The 17,573-nt window shown below is 38.2% G+C and overlaps 1 protein-coding gene across 8 annotated transcripts in view; it reads right to left on the minus strand.

Moving 5' to 3' along the window:
- TCERG1 (transcription elongation regulator 1) overlaps positions 1–13,538 on the minus strand; it is a 39,670-nt gene extending 26,132 nt beyond the window's left edge. For 4 of the 8 annotated variants that reach the window (XR_014173847.1, XM_081936008.1, XM_081936007.1 and 1 more), the window contains exons 1-5: positions 13,384–13,538; positions 9,369–9,594; positions 6,158–6,301; positions 5,162–5,417; positions 2,333–2,572 (exon numbers count right to left, since the gene is read on the minus strand). Coding sequence is in view for 7 of the 8 variants with exons in the window: in XM_081936008.1 (XP_081792134.1) it covers positions 2,333–2,572; positions 5,162–5,417; positions 6,158–6,301; positions 9,369–9,594; positions 13,384–13,499 (982 nt within the window). In the remaining variant the exon portion in view is untranslated. Of the gene's footprint in view, positions 1–2,332; positions 2,573–5,161; positions 5,418–6,157; positions 6,302–9,368; positions 9,595–12,680; positions 12,701–13,122; positions 13,143–13,383 lie in introns of those variants that run through there. The other 4 variants (XM_081936013.1, XM_081936011.1, XM_081936009.1 and 1 more) reach the window with 3 other exon arrangements.
- Between the last annotated feature and the right edge of the window lie 4,035 nt (positions 13,539–17,573).

Here is a 17,573-nt window from a genome sequence, read left to right on the forward strand (position 1 = left end):
TGTTTATTTCATTATTCAACATATCAAATATGTATTCTCCTTAATTATGATTAAAAATAAAGATTCCAGTTCTTAAAGGATTTTAGATTACAAAAAGTCTAAACTGGGACATCTCTAAATTGTTTATTACTGATTTTATTTATTAGCAAAATGAGAGAACATTTTTCAATATCCAACCCTGTATTTTTTCCCTCAGTGAAATAGAATTCTAACCTGACAGGACTTCAAAGTAACACAGACTGAAAAAATGAACCACAGTGGCATGAACAGCTGTGCGTGACTTTTTTATTTTAAATTATTTTAACAGATGAAATTGAAAACTATTCTGCTTCAGTTGCAAAACTGCTATTCTGAATATTCCGGAAACATCTTAAACTTAAGGATAAATTATTATTCATGCTCATATTTTAGAGAATGCTACTTTATAAAATAGCTACTAGAACATCAATTTTGTATGTTATAAAGAGGCCAAATTTCCACTACAAATTCAAACTTTTTGGCAAGTAACACAGACCACTAACACCCATTTTGAAATGTGACCTTATCTCTCAGCATGACACTGATGGTGTCAAGGTAGGAAATTGGCATTGTATATATCTATTCTAAAAAGTGCTTCCAGCCAATTGACAATGGTTGCAATATTAGCAACCATTTACATAAAAGACTTAACTCTGCAGTTACATCCATTTTCAAATATATTTGTATGATTAGGTTACTACTTGAGAAAGCCAAGGAAAGCAGTGACGTCTTTACATTAGATTCAAATAAGGAAACTATACCTGATAGTTTCCCAAAAAGCCAGGACATGAATTTATAATTGGACTTTTAAATCTTGGCTTGTCAAAATGCAGTAGCCACAGCTAGCAGCTTGCATCCACATATTCAAAGCTTTCTAGCCTGTACCCATAATCAGGTAAAGGAAGGAGTAAAGAAACAAGGATTTGACTAAAGAAACATGTTTATTGATAAAAAATTTAATCCCATTAACATAGTTATCAGTTGCTATCTCCTTTTAAGCACAGCTACCTGATACTTGATTTCATTTTGAGATTACGAACTTTACATTCTAGTAATTTAAATGGAAGAACGGATCGATCAAATGAAATTTAAGATAATATTATGTTCTACTCTGAAAAGCAATCTTCCTTGAAATTCATGAGAAATGTATGGCTATAATTTGAGATGCAGAATTAAAGTCTATATCTCTTTCCCAAGTCTTATATAAACGACTTTTAATTTCTCTGTTCTTTCTCTCAGTTTTTAACCGAACGAATTATTTTATACTATTTTAATCTACTGTTTATATTTTGTATTTTAATATGATGATTATAAATCATGTTTATATTTGCAATAAAAATCAGTACAAAAATATTAAATGGCCAAAATGTAATTGAAAATGCTAATGATCTAATAGAGACTTCAGTATGTATATAGTGTATATATCTAAATATCTGTCCATAATTATGAACTTTCTTGGCCAAATCATATTTCAGGAACAGCATTAGAAAGAAGTAAAAAGGAAAGAATGGGAGCCAACTACACATGCTATCATGTATTGTGCTCCTTGTTTTTAATCATACATTTTACCTGATAATTTACTAGTGAGCAAAATAACTCTTAATACTTAAAGTATAATTTATCAACTTAATATTTATCAAGTGTGCGTATGCATAAAGGGCCTAAATTAGTAGTACACAATGCTGAACTACACTTCTCAGCTTCCTTCAGTATTGCTAATGACGACTCAGGTTGTTGAAAGTTGTGATCAGATAATATATGAGCTCAAAGGTTCTTCTGTTCTCTAAATAATACATACTGCCATTACCAAGTACAGTTTAAAATCATTTCTGACAATATAATGAACTTTTAAGGTGATTAGTTTAAAACTCTGAATAGAGTTTTGTTTAACATAAAATTTTTCTTCTGATTCTTTTCAATATGTTATTCTTATATTACAATCCTGCATTGGCTACCCAAAAGCATTTTTAAAATAAAATTTAAGACCACTTATTCATAATCTAAGTTCTAAAGGTTTGCAACTTAAGTATCACAGAAAAGGTAAATTTCTTCCAAATATTAGTTGAAATAAGTACATTTTAAAACATAAGATGTATTCTGCTCAAGCAAAAAATGTGGCTTTATTCTAATAAAAATAGATATTGAGAGCTGGGGGAGGGTGCTTTAAATAGCCTATCTAAAAAGTCCAAATTTTAACAATAAATTTTAAATGAAGAGGATTCAGGCAAATTGCATACACAGTGGACACATGAGTGCAAACAAATTGACAACATGGACATGTGGCTAATAAGACAGTCATTGTTTCCCAATTTACCTGGAAGTGGAATAGGCATGCCAGGAAGGGGAACACGAAATGGAGGTACCATTACTGGTGGAAAAGCAGGTATTGCTGCTGTTGGCTGAGGAACTGCATGAGGAACTGCAGGAGGCAGCTGTGGGATTGGCTGGGGTACAGTATGCACTGGTGTAGCAGAAGGAGCAGAGGTTGAAACACTGACTGAAGGTGTGGCAACTGAAACAGCTGAGCTGGGGGTCTGGTCTTGTGTTGTAGGTGCTGATAAAGAAAACAAACATCTGAAACCCTGAATCATATAATACAAATCGTATATTTTATAGGGTTCACTAAGACTTCCTTGCAAAGCTGAGTATATTTATAAATATATAAACAATTTGGAAAGAGACTGCTTAAGAATTTACATAATTTTTCATTTTAGTAAAATTTTGCTTAACAGGTTCAAAAGTTAGAACTAACATCCTCAACTTGTTCTTTCAAAGGCATTTCTGCTTCAAAGAATAAACAAGTATTCTGGGTAACTCTAAAAAGATACCTTATATCCATATATTTATCTCAAAAGCGTAAGTGAGCTATATTTCTGAATATAACTAATACTGAGATTTTTTTCAAATGGTTGTATTTCACCTCCACATTTTCTATGTAAGTTACCTAACAAATCTTCATAGTAATGGCAAAATATGTTTATAGGTATATTTATGTTGTTTTACTTGACTAAATAGAAAAACATCTAGTCACTTAAAAAGTGCATGTAATATAAATATATACCAAGATGATAATTTCCCTATTGCTTAGACTATTTGAAAATATGAAATACAAATCAAAACATTTCAAACCAAAAGGAAAGCACTACAGAAGTATAATGTACAATTTTTCAAGCTTGAATTGAAAGATTGCAAGTTTAGAATCCTATAGCACCTCCACCTGGCACTAAAAGTTAATACTACTGTTAATATTACCAACCTATTGGATAGGTTGACATATTTTGATACTGTATTACATTTAAGAAAATAAGATGGATCATACTGAATGAAATCAAGAAAATCAGCAACTTGGATTAAATTAAGAGTTATTTACTCAGTACATTCTTATTTTTATATGGATCTAAAAAGAGTAAAAGGGGAAACACACATTTAGTAATTCAGAAGTTCAATGCCTCCTCAAACTGGGTGTTTAATTTTTTAGCAGGTCATATGCATTTTTGTCATTTAAAAAAAATTAATCTACAATTTATAGAAGAGCCTAATAACATTCTCATTGCTTCCAAAGTCACAAATATAAACAATTATTGCGTAAGAATTGCCACTTTTTACAACTTGTCTGTACTGCCAAATATTTATACTTTAAAGACAGATGGAAACAAAAGTATACTAAATAAGTATATATACAAACTGAGCCCTAGTGGGTTTTTCCCTGTCTTCTTGATTTATAGATGTAGGAATGAACTCTGGAGAGATGTGTATAAAACTACACTTAACCACTTCACATTAAAACATATACTTAGACATAGTAGAAACTTAATATGTTAAATTTCTTATGAATTATTGCCATATATTCATCATACTACAAGATCTATCAGGCATTTATGATATAAGTTGAATATGGTTAATATACCACAATATACAGCACTTCTCTCAAGCTCAAACCATTCTTCCTTGAACTGCCATGAGTTTGGAATGCTTCAGAGTCATCAAACTCAGGAGAAGATAGAGAAAGAAGAAAGAAATACATTTGAAGAGCCATAGGGGCTAAACATATGGAATAATCAAGAATTTTAGCTGTTCTCTTATTTTGTAAGCTAAAACAGCGTTTTGGAATTTAGCTCTGGTTATTTTGGAACAGATAATTATGAGTTTTTACATTATTTAAGTGTTGTTATTGATCTTACACTTTCCAACTGGATATGTATACATGCATACTGTTTAACAGATTAGAACCTATCACCAGCTGATCCCTTCATAACAAAGGCCAACAGAAGTCAAATATCTGTTTGTGAAATATGAAGATCTTTGAAGCAAGTAAGCATGCAGGTTTTTTCCTCTCTTGAGCAAAAGTGTATGTTCCATTAGGAATTCAGTTAAGGAATTGAAAGGGACAGTATTTTGAAACGTGCTTCAGAGCAAACAAAAGTACAAATATAGTAGTTTTCAACAACTTAAAGCAATTGTGCTTTTCCTAGGAGCATGCCCAGGTGTTTACAAGGTGTTGCAAATCAGTGCTACATTCACATATTTTAGTGGTTTCTGAAGATCAGATTCAAAGCCCAGTGCAAGCCTAGATATTACTGTCCCATATTTTCTTACTAATGACATTAGCTGTAATAAGCAAACAGGGAAATCTAGAATTCTACTTTGAGGCAGAATTTCAACTAATTACATGTTTAAGCCATCAAGGCATGTGAAGATTTTATTATTTATATTACCTCAAATTTAGTATCTGTATCAAAAAAGTAAACAAAGTTGAAAAAACTTTTAAAAATTTACATTTCCTTTTTCAAAGAGGGTTTTTTCCTGTTAAAAGAATAAGATTATTTAAAATGTGATACAAATGACCATAGAAACTGTGGAGGTGCAACAATATGCACATAGGACAGGTGTACAACTTAAATAACCTAACTCATTTACAAAGGTACCCCTCAAAAAAGCTAGATTGTTTATATCCATATGCAGATATACTAAACGATCCACTTAACTGATTTACGACATAAATGATAATCCTATGTGTACCAAAGGCATATACATGAAGACATACAAAATTATATTGATAAAACAAATTATATAATAAATTATTTCCCATGTTTATAAGCTTCCCCAGTTCTCTATTTTGTTTCATTTTGCAAATTTTACTCACTGGAAACTGTTTGTGAAACCGAAGTTGCTGTTGTAGTGGTAGATGTAGTCGAAGACAAGCTATTTGATGATGTAGATGGAGATATTGCTGATGCAGGACTACTAGTAGTTGGCGTTGAGGCACCTACAGCCTGTGCCTGTGCCTGTGCCTGAGCTTGAGCAGCTAAAATTGGGGTTAATTCAGACTGTTGAATAACTTTCACTCCATCAGGTTTAGTCCACGCTGACTCACGTGTCCGTGCATTATAATAATAAACCTAGCAGAAAATTATATCGTTGTTATTCCACATAATTTCCCATTCAATCTATACAATCTAGCCATTATAATTTTTAATTTAGCTTCAAGCTAAAATTATGGTGATTTGTATAGGTAGCACATAACATCCTACCCCACCCCCCCCACTCACCCCCGGGATGAGGTCTATTCTACACCCATCTGTCTTTCTGTAATCCTGAAAATGTGGCTCTGCTGATTAGGGATCTAATGGGGGAATACCATTGGTTATTAATAGCAGACCGGTCTTACCCTCCTGTGCATTCTGCTCTCTACTTGCCCATCTTTTAAATCGTATTATCGTATTTTCATTTTTAAAAAACTGTTTGTTATATTTACATTACACACACACACAATGTTCTACTGTTGTAAGCACCCAGAGTAAGCCGATAGTTAAGATGGATAACAAATAAATTTAATAATAAAAAATAAAATAAATCTGTTCTTAACTTCTCTTTCCATAGTTTTTTATGAGAATTTAAAATGTGATTTAATATAATTAAATATGCCAATTGGCCAATTTTAATAAAATTGATTAACCATGCCAATCAACATCTTTGAGCAACAAAGAGTGGTTTTCAGTTATGACTGTTCTCAAACATTTAGAATATAAAACAGAATTCACTGATTGGAATTGTTTAAGCTATGCAAAAAAAAAATTTTTCCATTTCATTTGCTGACATAACAATTACTGTTGTAATTATTAATAGACATAACTCTGACCTTTCCATCTGGAGTTTTATTTTCTACCCATATCTCTTCATTAGGTGGCATAGTTGGTGTTCCAGGAGCAGACACAGGTGGCATCCCTGGAGGAAACATCATACCCGGAGGGGGTGGCATAGGAGGAGGCATAAAAGGTGGTCTCTATAAATAGAAATAATAGTAATACATCAAATACTCTTAATCCAGAAATGTTATTTCATACAGAAATGTTAAATGTGCTTGTCCATGTCAAAGTTATCATGGAAAAAGGAAAAGTAGCATAGAACAGAAAAATGCATTTCATATTACAGGAAAGCAGAACTTGCCCAGTATACCTCCAAAAAACAAGCACAACTGTTATTTAACTATTAACTATGTTATAGTTATATTAACACTAAACACAAAGCATAGCAATTCAATGTGTGAAATTTGTTCAATTTCAGTAGGAATGAACTCTGGGGAGATGTGCATATGTATATATATACATGTACAAAGATACAAAACTCCCAGTCACTTGGGATCTTCCCAGTAAGAGTCTAACTCTAAGCAACTGGTCAGATAGCATGAATGTTACTCACTGTGGCCCTATGCATATTCCTAGGACCTATAGCTTCCCAGGAGGCAATATGTTATCCTAACCAGGACTGCAAGGTGGGTTACTGCCAGATGCAAAAAGTGTGAAAAAATAACAGCATTTTCCAGCTCTTATCATCATAAAATACTGTAAGCCAAAATGTGAGCTATCTGTGTTCAGACAGATTCATTGTTTGTCTTCTGCAACAGTGCTCTAATCATTCCTTCTGATGATTCATTTCCCTGAGAACCCCAGAAAACCAAGATGCACCTCTGGATCTGCACAGAAAGAAGACTCACTGGAGCATTCCAGGCTATAGTCTCATCACCTACCTCAGCACCCACCCAGTCATCATCTGCCTACCAGATTATCAGAGGAAATGCTGACGTCTCATTGGAACTGAACAGGATCCAGTGGTGGGTTGCAGGCGGTACGCCCCGGTACGAGTGTACCGGTGCCTGCCCAGAGCACTGGGTACCATTCCGGTAGGGTGCTCTGGAGGGCCACCCGAGCTCCTTATCTGTATTTTACCTCTTTGGCGCTTCCGCACAGAGCACATGGTGCCTGCGTAACGCTCCGCCAACCAGCTGGAGCGTTGCGGAGGCGACGCAAGAGGTAAGGATGCACTGCACGCGTTCATGTGGTGGACACCAGGCTGCGTTGCACCGTACTGGTGGCACCGGGATCCGGAACCCACCACTGACAGGACCCATCACTGAGGAAGATTGTTTGAGGGAGTGACACTACCAAACCAGAGGACAATCAGAGAGTGATCTGTTCATAGCAACAGACTGATGGCAATACTCTCCAAAAGTAGACCATGTTACAAAACCAAAACTAGCATGCAACCACATCCCCCATGCATCAGGCCCTCATTTACTTGGTGCAAGCCCATAACTGACATAGAGGCCATGAACTCCTGAACCACCTTGGACTTAAAATCCCCAGGAGACAGGTTTAGTCCAAATAATAAATATTTTAAAATGTAATTTTATTTTATTCACATTTGAATATGTTTGTAAACTACTTAAGAGACTGTCAAGATTGAGGTGGTAGATAAATTGCACAAATGAATAAAATTAGAAGAGCATTAACCTCAAGAAAAAAAGTTAATTGTACCAACTTAAACTTCTGCTAAGACATAGAATTAAAAATTCTGGGAAATGTGTAAGACCTTCATTACATCAAACCAATGTGGATGTCTGGAAAGTCTCTCCATGAAAAAAAATCCCATAGTTGTGCAAGATCTGGATATAATCTTTAAACCTTTTTAGAAAATAAATTATTTTCAAATAATCCAGTTACTCTTGCACATGTTAATTACCCCAAAATTATATTGTAAGTTCTCTGGCACTGACTAAACTCACTGATATCATACAATAATAAACACTCTAAAAGTTCAGAGGGAACAATTAAGCAATTGTGAGGGACCAGTCTGCCTGGAAAATGGGCCTCCTATACCTCTAGTAGATATGGAAAAGAACATTTCATTAAAATCAAACAGTTGATAAGCCAAGAATAAATCAAAAATTAAAGCATGGTTCAGGTGACAAGCCTTAAAAGCACACTCCTGAATGAAGAAGACCTAGTTGGTACAGATAGTCCTTGACCTATGACGTTGCTTAACCACCAGTTGACATTATGGCGGACCCCCTCAAAAGTTACTTATAAGCTAGTGCTGAAGTTTTGATCACCCATGGTCATTTAAACTTAGGACCAACTAGAGGGATGCCACAACAGCCCCCCTCCTACTTATCCACTCCATCAGGTCCCAGAGGCTTTTAGTCCTTCTTTCCACTCACACTTCTTTCCAGATCTAACTATCTCTTCCACACTTATCTTTTAAAGATCTACAAGGCTTGGGTTAGAGAAGCATAGCAAGCTGCTTGATTCCTGGGTCATGTGATGCAAACCTGAAAGCAGCTGCATGGAAGTGTCTTTGCTCAGAAAATGGCTGCCACTCTTGGGGTTGTGCCCATATGGCCCAGCAACAAAGCGATGCTTTCTGCGTCCTTAATGTGTTCTGTGCAGCACTGTGAAAAGCTCCACAGGACTGTTTCATTGCTGGGCTGTGCAACTGCATCCTGGAAGCAGCTGCAATTTCATCATTGCCACAAGGAATTGTGGCCATATTGAAATGGGACCACTTACAGCATATGGACAGACAACCGAAAGATGATGAGAGATGAATTGGCCCCTCCTTCTCTAATATGACCTACAGACCTCTAGAAATCTCTAAAAGATAGGTGTGTGATGGGTCATGGGAAGTCCTGCAGGGACCCAGTGTAGGGGCAAGACCAGTAGGGACCCAGTGGCAGTCCAAGGGGCAGGAAGCAGAGCACAGGGTATCTTGGGTGATGCGGGAAGCCTTTGGAAGACAAAAGACTATCACCGCCATGTTAATTTTCTTTGTCAGGTAGCAAGCTGAAATAAAAACAAGGTGGGGACAGCCAATATCTTATGTTTCCTGTTACAACAGTGACCAACTTGAAATCTTGCAACATATCCAAATAGGACGACAAAAATTGGAACTCAGTAAGAACAAAGTCTGCAGTTCAGAAAAGCTTTTCATTGTAAATATATTACAATGATTTTTCAGCAGACAGAATAATTACACATTACAAAGAATTGAGCAATAACCCATAAAACGTTTACCTGTAAGTGTGGAGGTCCCATAGGAGGAGGAATTCCTCCAGGTGGTGGCATCGGAGGCATATTTGGATCAAATGGAGGACGTCCAAAAGGAGGTCGAGGTGGTGGAGGTGGGCCTCTCATCATACCAAAAGGTGGTGGAGGACGCATAAGAGGTGGTGGGCCTCTCATAACAGTGTTTGGGGGAGGAGCCGGACCACGAAATCTCAGTGCTTGTTGTTGAGCCATTCTGTCAGCAAAACCAAAAGAACAACAATTTATTTATCATCAAAAGCATTGCCGTTATGCATGTAATGAAATAAACTCACAGAAATTCTCACCAGTAATACTATTACTAAGACTCCAAACTGTTTTCACCTTTTCAATTACTATGAACCAGTAGCTAGGCAAGAATTACTTAGAATGAAAAGATACTATGCAACTTTCCCTCCTAATGCCAAAGTATCTCAGACATGAGATAACAATCTCACACACTTCCTACAGATATCAATGATTTTGAAATCAATTAGCATAATACCAAGACACCCAATAATATCATAACATGAATGGGTATGAAAACATGGCTGCATGAGAATATCTACATTATTTTCACTTGTTAGTAGAGCAGAATTTGAGTACAGTATACTAAACCCACTATGCAACCTAGCCTTCTATAAAAATACTTTAGTAAATGTGTCAGTGTGTGTTCAATTTTTTCAAAATTGAAAACTAAGGTTATAAGGTAGTAAACAACAGACACATATTTAATGCCTTCTCATTTCAAATTTGTCCAAATTCATATTCTTAAGAATGTAAATGTTAATAATAAATTCATAATTTGACATGCAAGATGATCATGTAAACATTTTATTATGCTTTTAACATTGGTGAAGCCAATGTGATACCCTCTATCCATTTAAACTTCAAGCCCATAAATTATAGCTAGAAATAGAAAATAAAAATGGGAAACAGCACAGCATCTGGTTTGTGGCATTTTTAAAATATCAGCAATGCTGACCTAATCCTTTCATCTGTTATCCACATGTCTTATTAGATCTCCTTATGAAATATTTAATTATTTGCTTATAGATAAGTACAATTTGCTTGCAGTAAATATAACCCCCCTGAAATCTGATTGGGTTAGCTCTTCCAAAGGGTAAATGCATCTACAATCATAAAAGAAACATTAAATGACATGAACTCTTTGAAAAAGTAAGTTTAACTCCTGAACCAAAATTTGTTTAAAAAATAAGATTTTTTCTGTTTTCATTGAGATACAGAATGGAAAAGTAAATTCTCTCATGACTACCAATTTTATACAAACTGGAGATGACTAGTGAAGCAAGTGTGTTCCGCAACTTCCTCTAAATCAATCATTGGGGGAGGGAACGGTGAGCCAAATGACATGACATGACAGATTCAACGGAACATGTGCCTTATTCCGTCCTATGTTTACACATATTTTCAATTTAGTTCATAGTAGGCATTTAGAAAAACATCTTCAGTCTCAGAAGGGACAATTTAATCTCAAAGAATACAGCACTTTCAGAAAATAAAACCCTCCATTACCTTTCTCCACCAAAATCTCCACTGTTCACTGGACATAACCACTGCTCAGATTCTGGCATTAAGGCAAGTAGGGTAAGCTACTGTATCTTATATTGAAGGCTTTTAATTATTGGATACAATATTGCATGCATGGTGCTATAGCCAATGTAATAATGAACAAGATTTGGGCCAAGTCTACCACAGCTGGCTTGCTTGCATAGTCTAGTTTTTTCCCCCTAATTTGTGATATTTAATACAGGTAGTCCTTGTCTTACAACATTTATTTAACAACAGTTCTAAGTTATGATGTCCTTGGAAAAGTGACTTACTCACTTTTATGACCTGCATGTGTGACTGTCTCAACACCCCATGGTCATCTGATCATGATCCAGGCATGAGGCAATCAGCTTGCATTTACAACTGGATGCAGTGCCTTGCGGCCATGCAGTTGCAATTTGTCCTTTTTTTGCCAAATTTTGGGGGAGAGGGACCCCAACCATTGGAAAACCTGGATTTGTTTAATGACCTTGTAAAATTGTCATAAAATTTGATCCAACTTGATTCACAACTTCCACACAATGGAAATTCTGCTCTAAATAATAAGCTGAGAATTACATGTAAGAACACTATTGTTTATTAATTCCAAATACTATATGTGAACCTGGGTAATTGTAGTCTGCTACCATAAAACCTAAAGCTGCATTCATGTAAGACTTTGTACCACGTTATTTTGAGAATACATTTTTAAACTAAAGGCTTGGGCAAACTTTTTACTTAAGATTTGCTGTTGGGTAACACATCTTAACCACAGTTATCTTGTCATCCAGCTTCAAAACATTGGGTTACTTCGATATAAACTGATTTCTAGCCACCAGACATAGACTGATAAGGCTATAGTAACCATAAAACAGACAATTCCCGTTATATTTGTTTTCACTCTTTTTCATTTTTCCACCATGATGCAGTTTTCAGTGCTCTCCATGGACACTATTTAAAATGGTAACTGTTCACTTGTCACTCACAAAGATTTTTGGAATAGTGGCCAAAATGGCTATTATAAGTCACCTGATTTGCTGAAGTGCAGAATGCTACACTCACTAGAAAAAAAAACCCAGAATCACCTGCATTGTAGGAAAGACATCCTAGGAGTTAAGATTTAACTATAATGTGTGATTTTTTTTGGAAGAAGAACAATTCTATCATAAAAGTATCCTGGTAAACCCTAGATAGCCTTTTTTGCCACGTACACTAATCATAACCCTACGATTATAGTCCTACATGTTGAGTAACCTCAACTGCATCTTAAATATGCAAAGGGATTTATTACAATCCAACAATAACTGCACTCAAAACATCTTCATGGTTAGTTTCATAATATACCGTACTCTTTTTGGACATTTACTATATGGACGACTAAATATTTTCTAACAGAAACAATACATTCATTCTAATAAAGGGAGGTTTAGTAATATTTTCTAATGGAAATCCCGGTGTGTTACCTTATCAGACTACCCAATAGTTGGATAACACTATTTTGTGTTAAGTGGAGAAGCTGCAGCTTTTCCCCAGCACGCGATCGCACATCCACACACACCGTGCCTAAGATCGCATTTACAAATGGGGAAAACGTGCTTGAGCTATTTGACTGGTTGGAGGGAGAGTCCTTGCGGGAGGATTTGTCTGGGAAAGATCCTCAGACGGAGGTGGGATATATAGCTACTACCGTTCGACACAGACGACCCCTGACCATCTATAATCGCCATCTGTGCAACCTTCCTGTATCCATACCAACGTCTCGGTCTGCGTCCCTGCTGAATGACCCCGGATCCAGTCAGAATGCGGCTCCAAAAGACTTCGGGAAAGTTTTGCGTCCGACACTCCCTCAGACATCTGGGCTGAGCCCACCGCCACCTAAATGCCCAATGCGGAGCCACGTGCCAGGGCTTCGAGATTCAACCACGGAGGGCGAGATCTCTCTTCCACTTCCTGGCTCCGCTTGCTTGACGAGGTCCTCGAGCCCAGAAGCAACACCCCCCCTCCCCCCCGGGAATCCAGCCCTGAGGAGAGCAAACGTTCCGACCGTCCCCGAAGCCTTTTCTCTTCCTCGAAGACACCGGAATAGCCGTTAGAAACAAAAAAAAAAGCCCACACCCAAACGACACACTTTCGGGAGCGACGGCAAAAGAACTAAGGTACCGCCCGGGAGAGCAAACGGAGGAAATCCTCTCACCAGAGCTGAAGCGAAGACTGAAGAGGGGCGGGCGGGGGCAGCTGAACGGCCGCTTCCGCCTCGCGCCGAAAAAAAAAAAAAGGGGGGGGGGTGAATGAACCACTGAGGAAACAGTGAAGCCGAAGAACGCTCGAGGTTTCGGCGCGTCGTGTGCGCAGGCGCGCGCTCGTAAAGGCCTCGTGCTGCCGGGCGACCGCTTGTTGTCCCCACCTTCCCGCAGTGTTCTGAGCGAAGTGATTCAAGCGGGAGATTTCTCATTACCTGATTTCATTGTTGTATCGTTCCGCTGCACCACCATCTCCTTCGCCGCCGCCGCCGCCAGGCCCAAGGCCGCCGCTACCACCTCCTCCTCCTCCGCCTCCTCCTCGTTCCGCCATCACTAGCCGACTCTGGCTTTGTTCACGCCCACGGCCGCCAGGCCCATCTGTTCGCTACTGGCTGCTGGAAACATCGATCGTAGGACGAAAGGGCTCAGCTTATCTCTGATTGGCCGTGGTCGCAGCCGATTTTGAATGAGAGGCGGAAAGCGCGCGATGACTGGCCATTTTTGTTCCTAGACGGTCAGGAAGCGCCCGTTGTGTGCGCCCTCTTGTGGACCGGTCAAGGTGGCGTCACGTGACCTGTAACCCGGAACAGGCCTTTTGAAAGAAAATATAGTGCTATACCAAAATCGCAGAGATAGAAAATAAAGAAATGCATTGTAGGCGTATGTCCGAGATTACATTGTAGCCCAATTTAATACCTTTTGAGGTCTTCTTGATGTGAATCAATTATGACTTATTTTTAAACGTGCCACCGTACTGCTAATTCCAATTTCAATGCAGCCCGTCAGATTCACCCTACCAATTCTAAGTGACGGCATGCCAATTTGCCGCGTTTTAAGAGAAAATTCGGGGCAGTTTAGATTTTTTATAAAAATCTAAAGAAGGCATCCGTTTTTATCACCGTCTTCGTATTAACGTTTAGGTTTTTTTTTAATGTTCTTTAGATTTCTACACGCCTTAAGGTATTTAAACGGCAATTTCAGCTGTTTCTGGTGGGCTTTTAATGGCGGGCCGTTAATACCATACATTACGCGTTTCAATTAATTAAAACTATATTAATGAGCTCGTTTAGCGATATGAAGAGCCTTTCCTTCTTGCTACCTTGACCAACCCAGCTACTTAATAACTGGATAACCTTAGATTTTGCATTGGGTTTCCGTTGTAAAGAAAGGGAACAAAAGTGATTTAAGTAGCCTGTGTATCCTACAAATCTTATGCTTCTGATAAAAAGGCGAGTTTTGCACCCATTTAAAGGGCATCTGCTGTAGCAGCATAATACCAAATCACATACCAATGTAATGGGCACGTGGGAAGAGACGTTTGAGCTGAGAGATCCAATCTGCAATAGCGCAGTCACTTTTGGAGAAGATGCTGTGGTGGAATTGAGAGGGAAATTTTGATTTCAGCAAGTGTTTGAGTATTCAGTGTATTGTTTCAAGCCTCTGCTCTTTACAATGTATACAATAGAGCAATGATGGAGAAACTTTTTTGGGCCCCGTGCCAAAAGCGGGGGGAGCGCAAGGGGGTCATGTGCGGGTGTGCCATACCCATAATGCTATGCGTTGATCCCCATGCACATGTGTGGCAACCCCCCCCCCCCTGTTTGGCCTGCAATAGACCCAGGGTTTTTTGCCCTCTCCAGGCTCCAGAGGCTTTCAAGACTGGCTGCCCACCCTTCCCGCTACTCCTTCATCAGCAGCGGCTGTTGCGCTGGTGCTTCTAGCCGGGATATATTCTACCAGACCCTTGGCGGCCTCTTTATGTGGGTAGCTCGCCACACCGCCAGCAGCGCCCCGGCTGGAAGTGGCAGCACAACACAGGTTGCCTGTTCTCGCCACCTCCACCCCTTCGCCCTTGGTAGCGACGGCTGTTGCGCTGCCGCTTCCAGCCGGGACGCTGGAGGGAGGAGGAGCTGCTGTCGGGGAGGCAAGCTACCTGCATAAAGAGGCCGCCAAGGGCCTGGCTCGCAGGCATGGGAGCAGCTGCTCCCATGGTCGGTCCTGCCATTCCCCTTGTGGCTGCTAATGCTGCTGCTTTTCTGGGGTACCTGAGCCCGCTAGGCACTTCGGACCACAGATGAGCCACAGGCTGGAGGGCTGGGGCCACGCAAGAAGCCTGCTCGGGTGGGGAGGGAGGGAAGACTCGGCCACAGCTCTGCTCCGCTAAGAAGCTATGGCCAGGAGCCCCTGTCCACGTATTTTGGCATGCGGGGCCATTGCTCTTCCTGTTGCTGGTTTTTGTGTGTGTATGCACGCCAGGAACCAGATCACCAAATGGCCAACGTACATGTGCACATTGGAAACAAAAAGATCATTTTCCTGGCATGCGCAGGTGCACCGGGCGGCTCTTCTACTTTTTGGCACGCCAATGTGCCTAAAGACCAGCTGGCTGCTGCATCCGACCCCAGAAGAACAACTGGTGAGGGCTCCGCATGCCAGGAGAAATGGCTCTGTGTGCCACTTCTAGCACGCGTGCCATAGGTTCGCCATCACGGCAACAGAGCTTTTGGGGAGGTATTCAGCAATAGCAGGAATCGCTTTTTCTGCAGCTTTGTTGAAGTTAAATATAGTGCGGATCATTTAACTTTCAAAAACTGTATATGGGTTTTTTTTCCACCTTTAGCACTTCTGCCCATGCCAAGAAACAAGATGGATGGCATGCAAATTAATAAATAAATAAAATAAAGCAAGTACTGTACAATGTCAAACCATTTCCATTCCATGGCCAGGATTTTAAGTAAGTGGTTTCCATTGACCAATTTCTGTATTGATCTATTGATTTCCTCCCTTAGGTAAAACTGGCAACATTTTAGTAAATTTATTTTTTAAAATATTTTTAATACCAAAACAATGCTTAATCTTAAAAAGGAGGAAACCTAAAAAAATTAAAGATGCAAACTAAAATTACCATCAAAGGAAAAGAAAAAAAATATGTTTATCAATAGTCACTAGTTTACCAATAAATTTACTACTGTAATATGAACAAACCAAGACATAATTGTAAGATATCACAGAATCTGTACTATAATACATACTGCTGCAGCCTTTGGTATAAAATATTGTCATTTCCAAAACAAATAACAGGTTGAAAACTTTCATCTACATTCAACATTTAATGAAAATAAAAAAGAGAAAACATATCACCTTTGTGTTTTATAATTGAAAATCTAAACAGCATAAAATCCACAGAAAATATCCACCAGTATGAAACAAACAAACAAAAAAACAGGCATTCACTAGTTGAGATAACTTCAAAAATATTGGCACATAGCCAATATTTTTCATAGCAAGAAAAGGTTGGAGAGATTACTTTCAACGTAGTCTGGGGTCAGGTACAGGATGATGTGAATTCCTGCCTCCAGAAATAGGTTATACTCAAACTGGAGGAACTTGATGGTGCAGATCAGAGTTCTGTGTGTATAATTTGTGTTCCAAGATATTGTAAACCAGGGCTAGGCAATTCATTAGTATCTCCTTCATGAAATGCAGAAGCATCGCACGGGCAAACTGGTAGTAAAAAAAAAATGGAAATCCACCACTAGTGCAGTCATAAAGTTAGTGAAATTGCTTCTTACCATCCCCTCTTATGTTCCTGGACCAGTTCCCAGAAAAAAAAAAAGAAAAAAGTAAGAAACTTCGTAGTGGGGATGATAAGAAGCAATTTCATTAACTGCACAGATTGAGCAGTGCAAACATTTGCAGTCTGTTGTAAACCTAATAGCTATATTATCTTTACTGTGTTCCTTATATTACTTTTTCCCAAATGATGTATTTATTATGCTTATATAATTTCCAAATTATTTAAGCATAATAAATACATAATTTCTAAATAATTCACAGCAATTTTCAATGTATTAAACGTAAATAGAGAGTCAAGAAAAGCTGCTTTTTCATGGGGGGGGGGGGGAGCCCTGCCCTCCTTTTTTTAGAATATCCTATAGAAGATTTTCTTCCTCTGTCTTGATTTTTTCATTGCTAACCAGAATCATTTTCTAAGAAACTTGAGTCTAGTATGGGTCTTCATGCAAAACATATAATTATTTTCTTCCATTCATTTGTTTCTGTCTGGCTCTCATATAATAATGTAAACAAGTCCATTGTTTATTTAATAAAAGCATAAAAGTATTAAATCCCATATATGTTATTCAAGATCAGTCCTGTCAAAATAAAATTTTAAGCACAATATTTTTCTGCAGATCCGAATGCATACTTTGTGTTCACATGTTGCTACTTTCAGGTTCAAAATAATAAAATTGTGAATATGGCAACTGCAGATATTTGACAATTTTTAATCAGTATTTTGAAACACTTTCTTTGGCCAGAATAAAAGTTGCTGTATAATTTATCTTGCCAATGATAAGTTCCCCCCCCCCCCCATTCTTGTGTTTGGAAAATTTAAAATTCTTCA

The sequence above is a fragment of the Natrix helvetica genome (genome assembly GCF_964273705.1).
Source record: "Natrix helvetica genome assembly, chromosome: 1".
In the NCBI taxonomy this organism is placed as follows: domain Eukaryota; kingdom Metazoa; phylum Chordata; class Lepidosauria; order Squamata; family Natricidae; genus Natrix; species Natrix helvetica.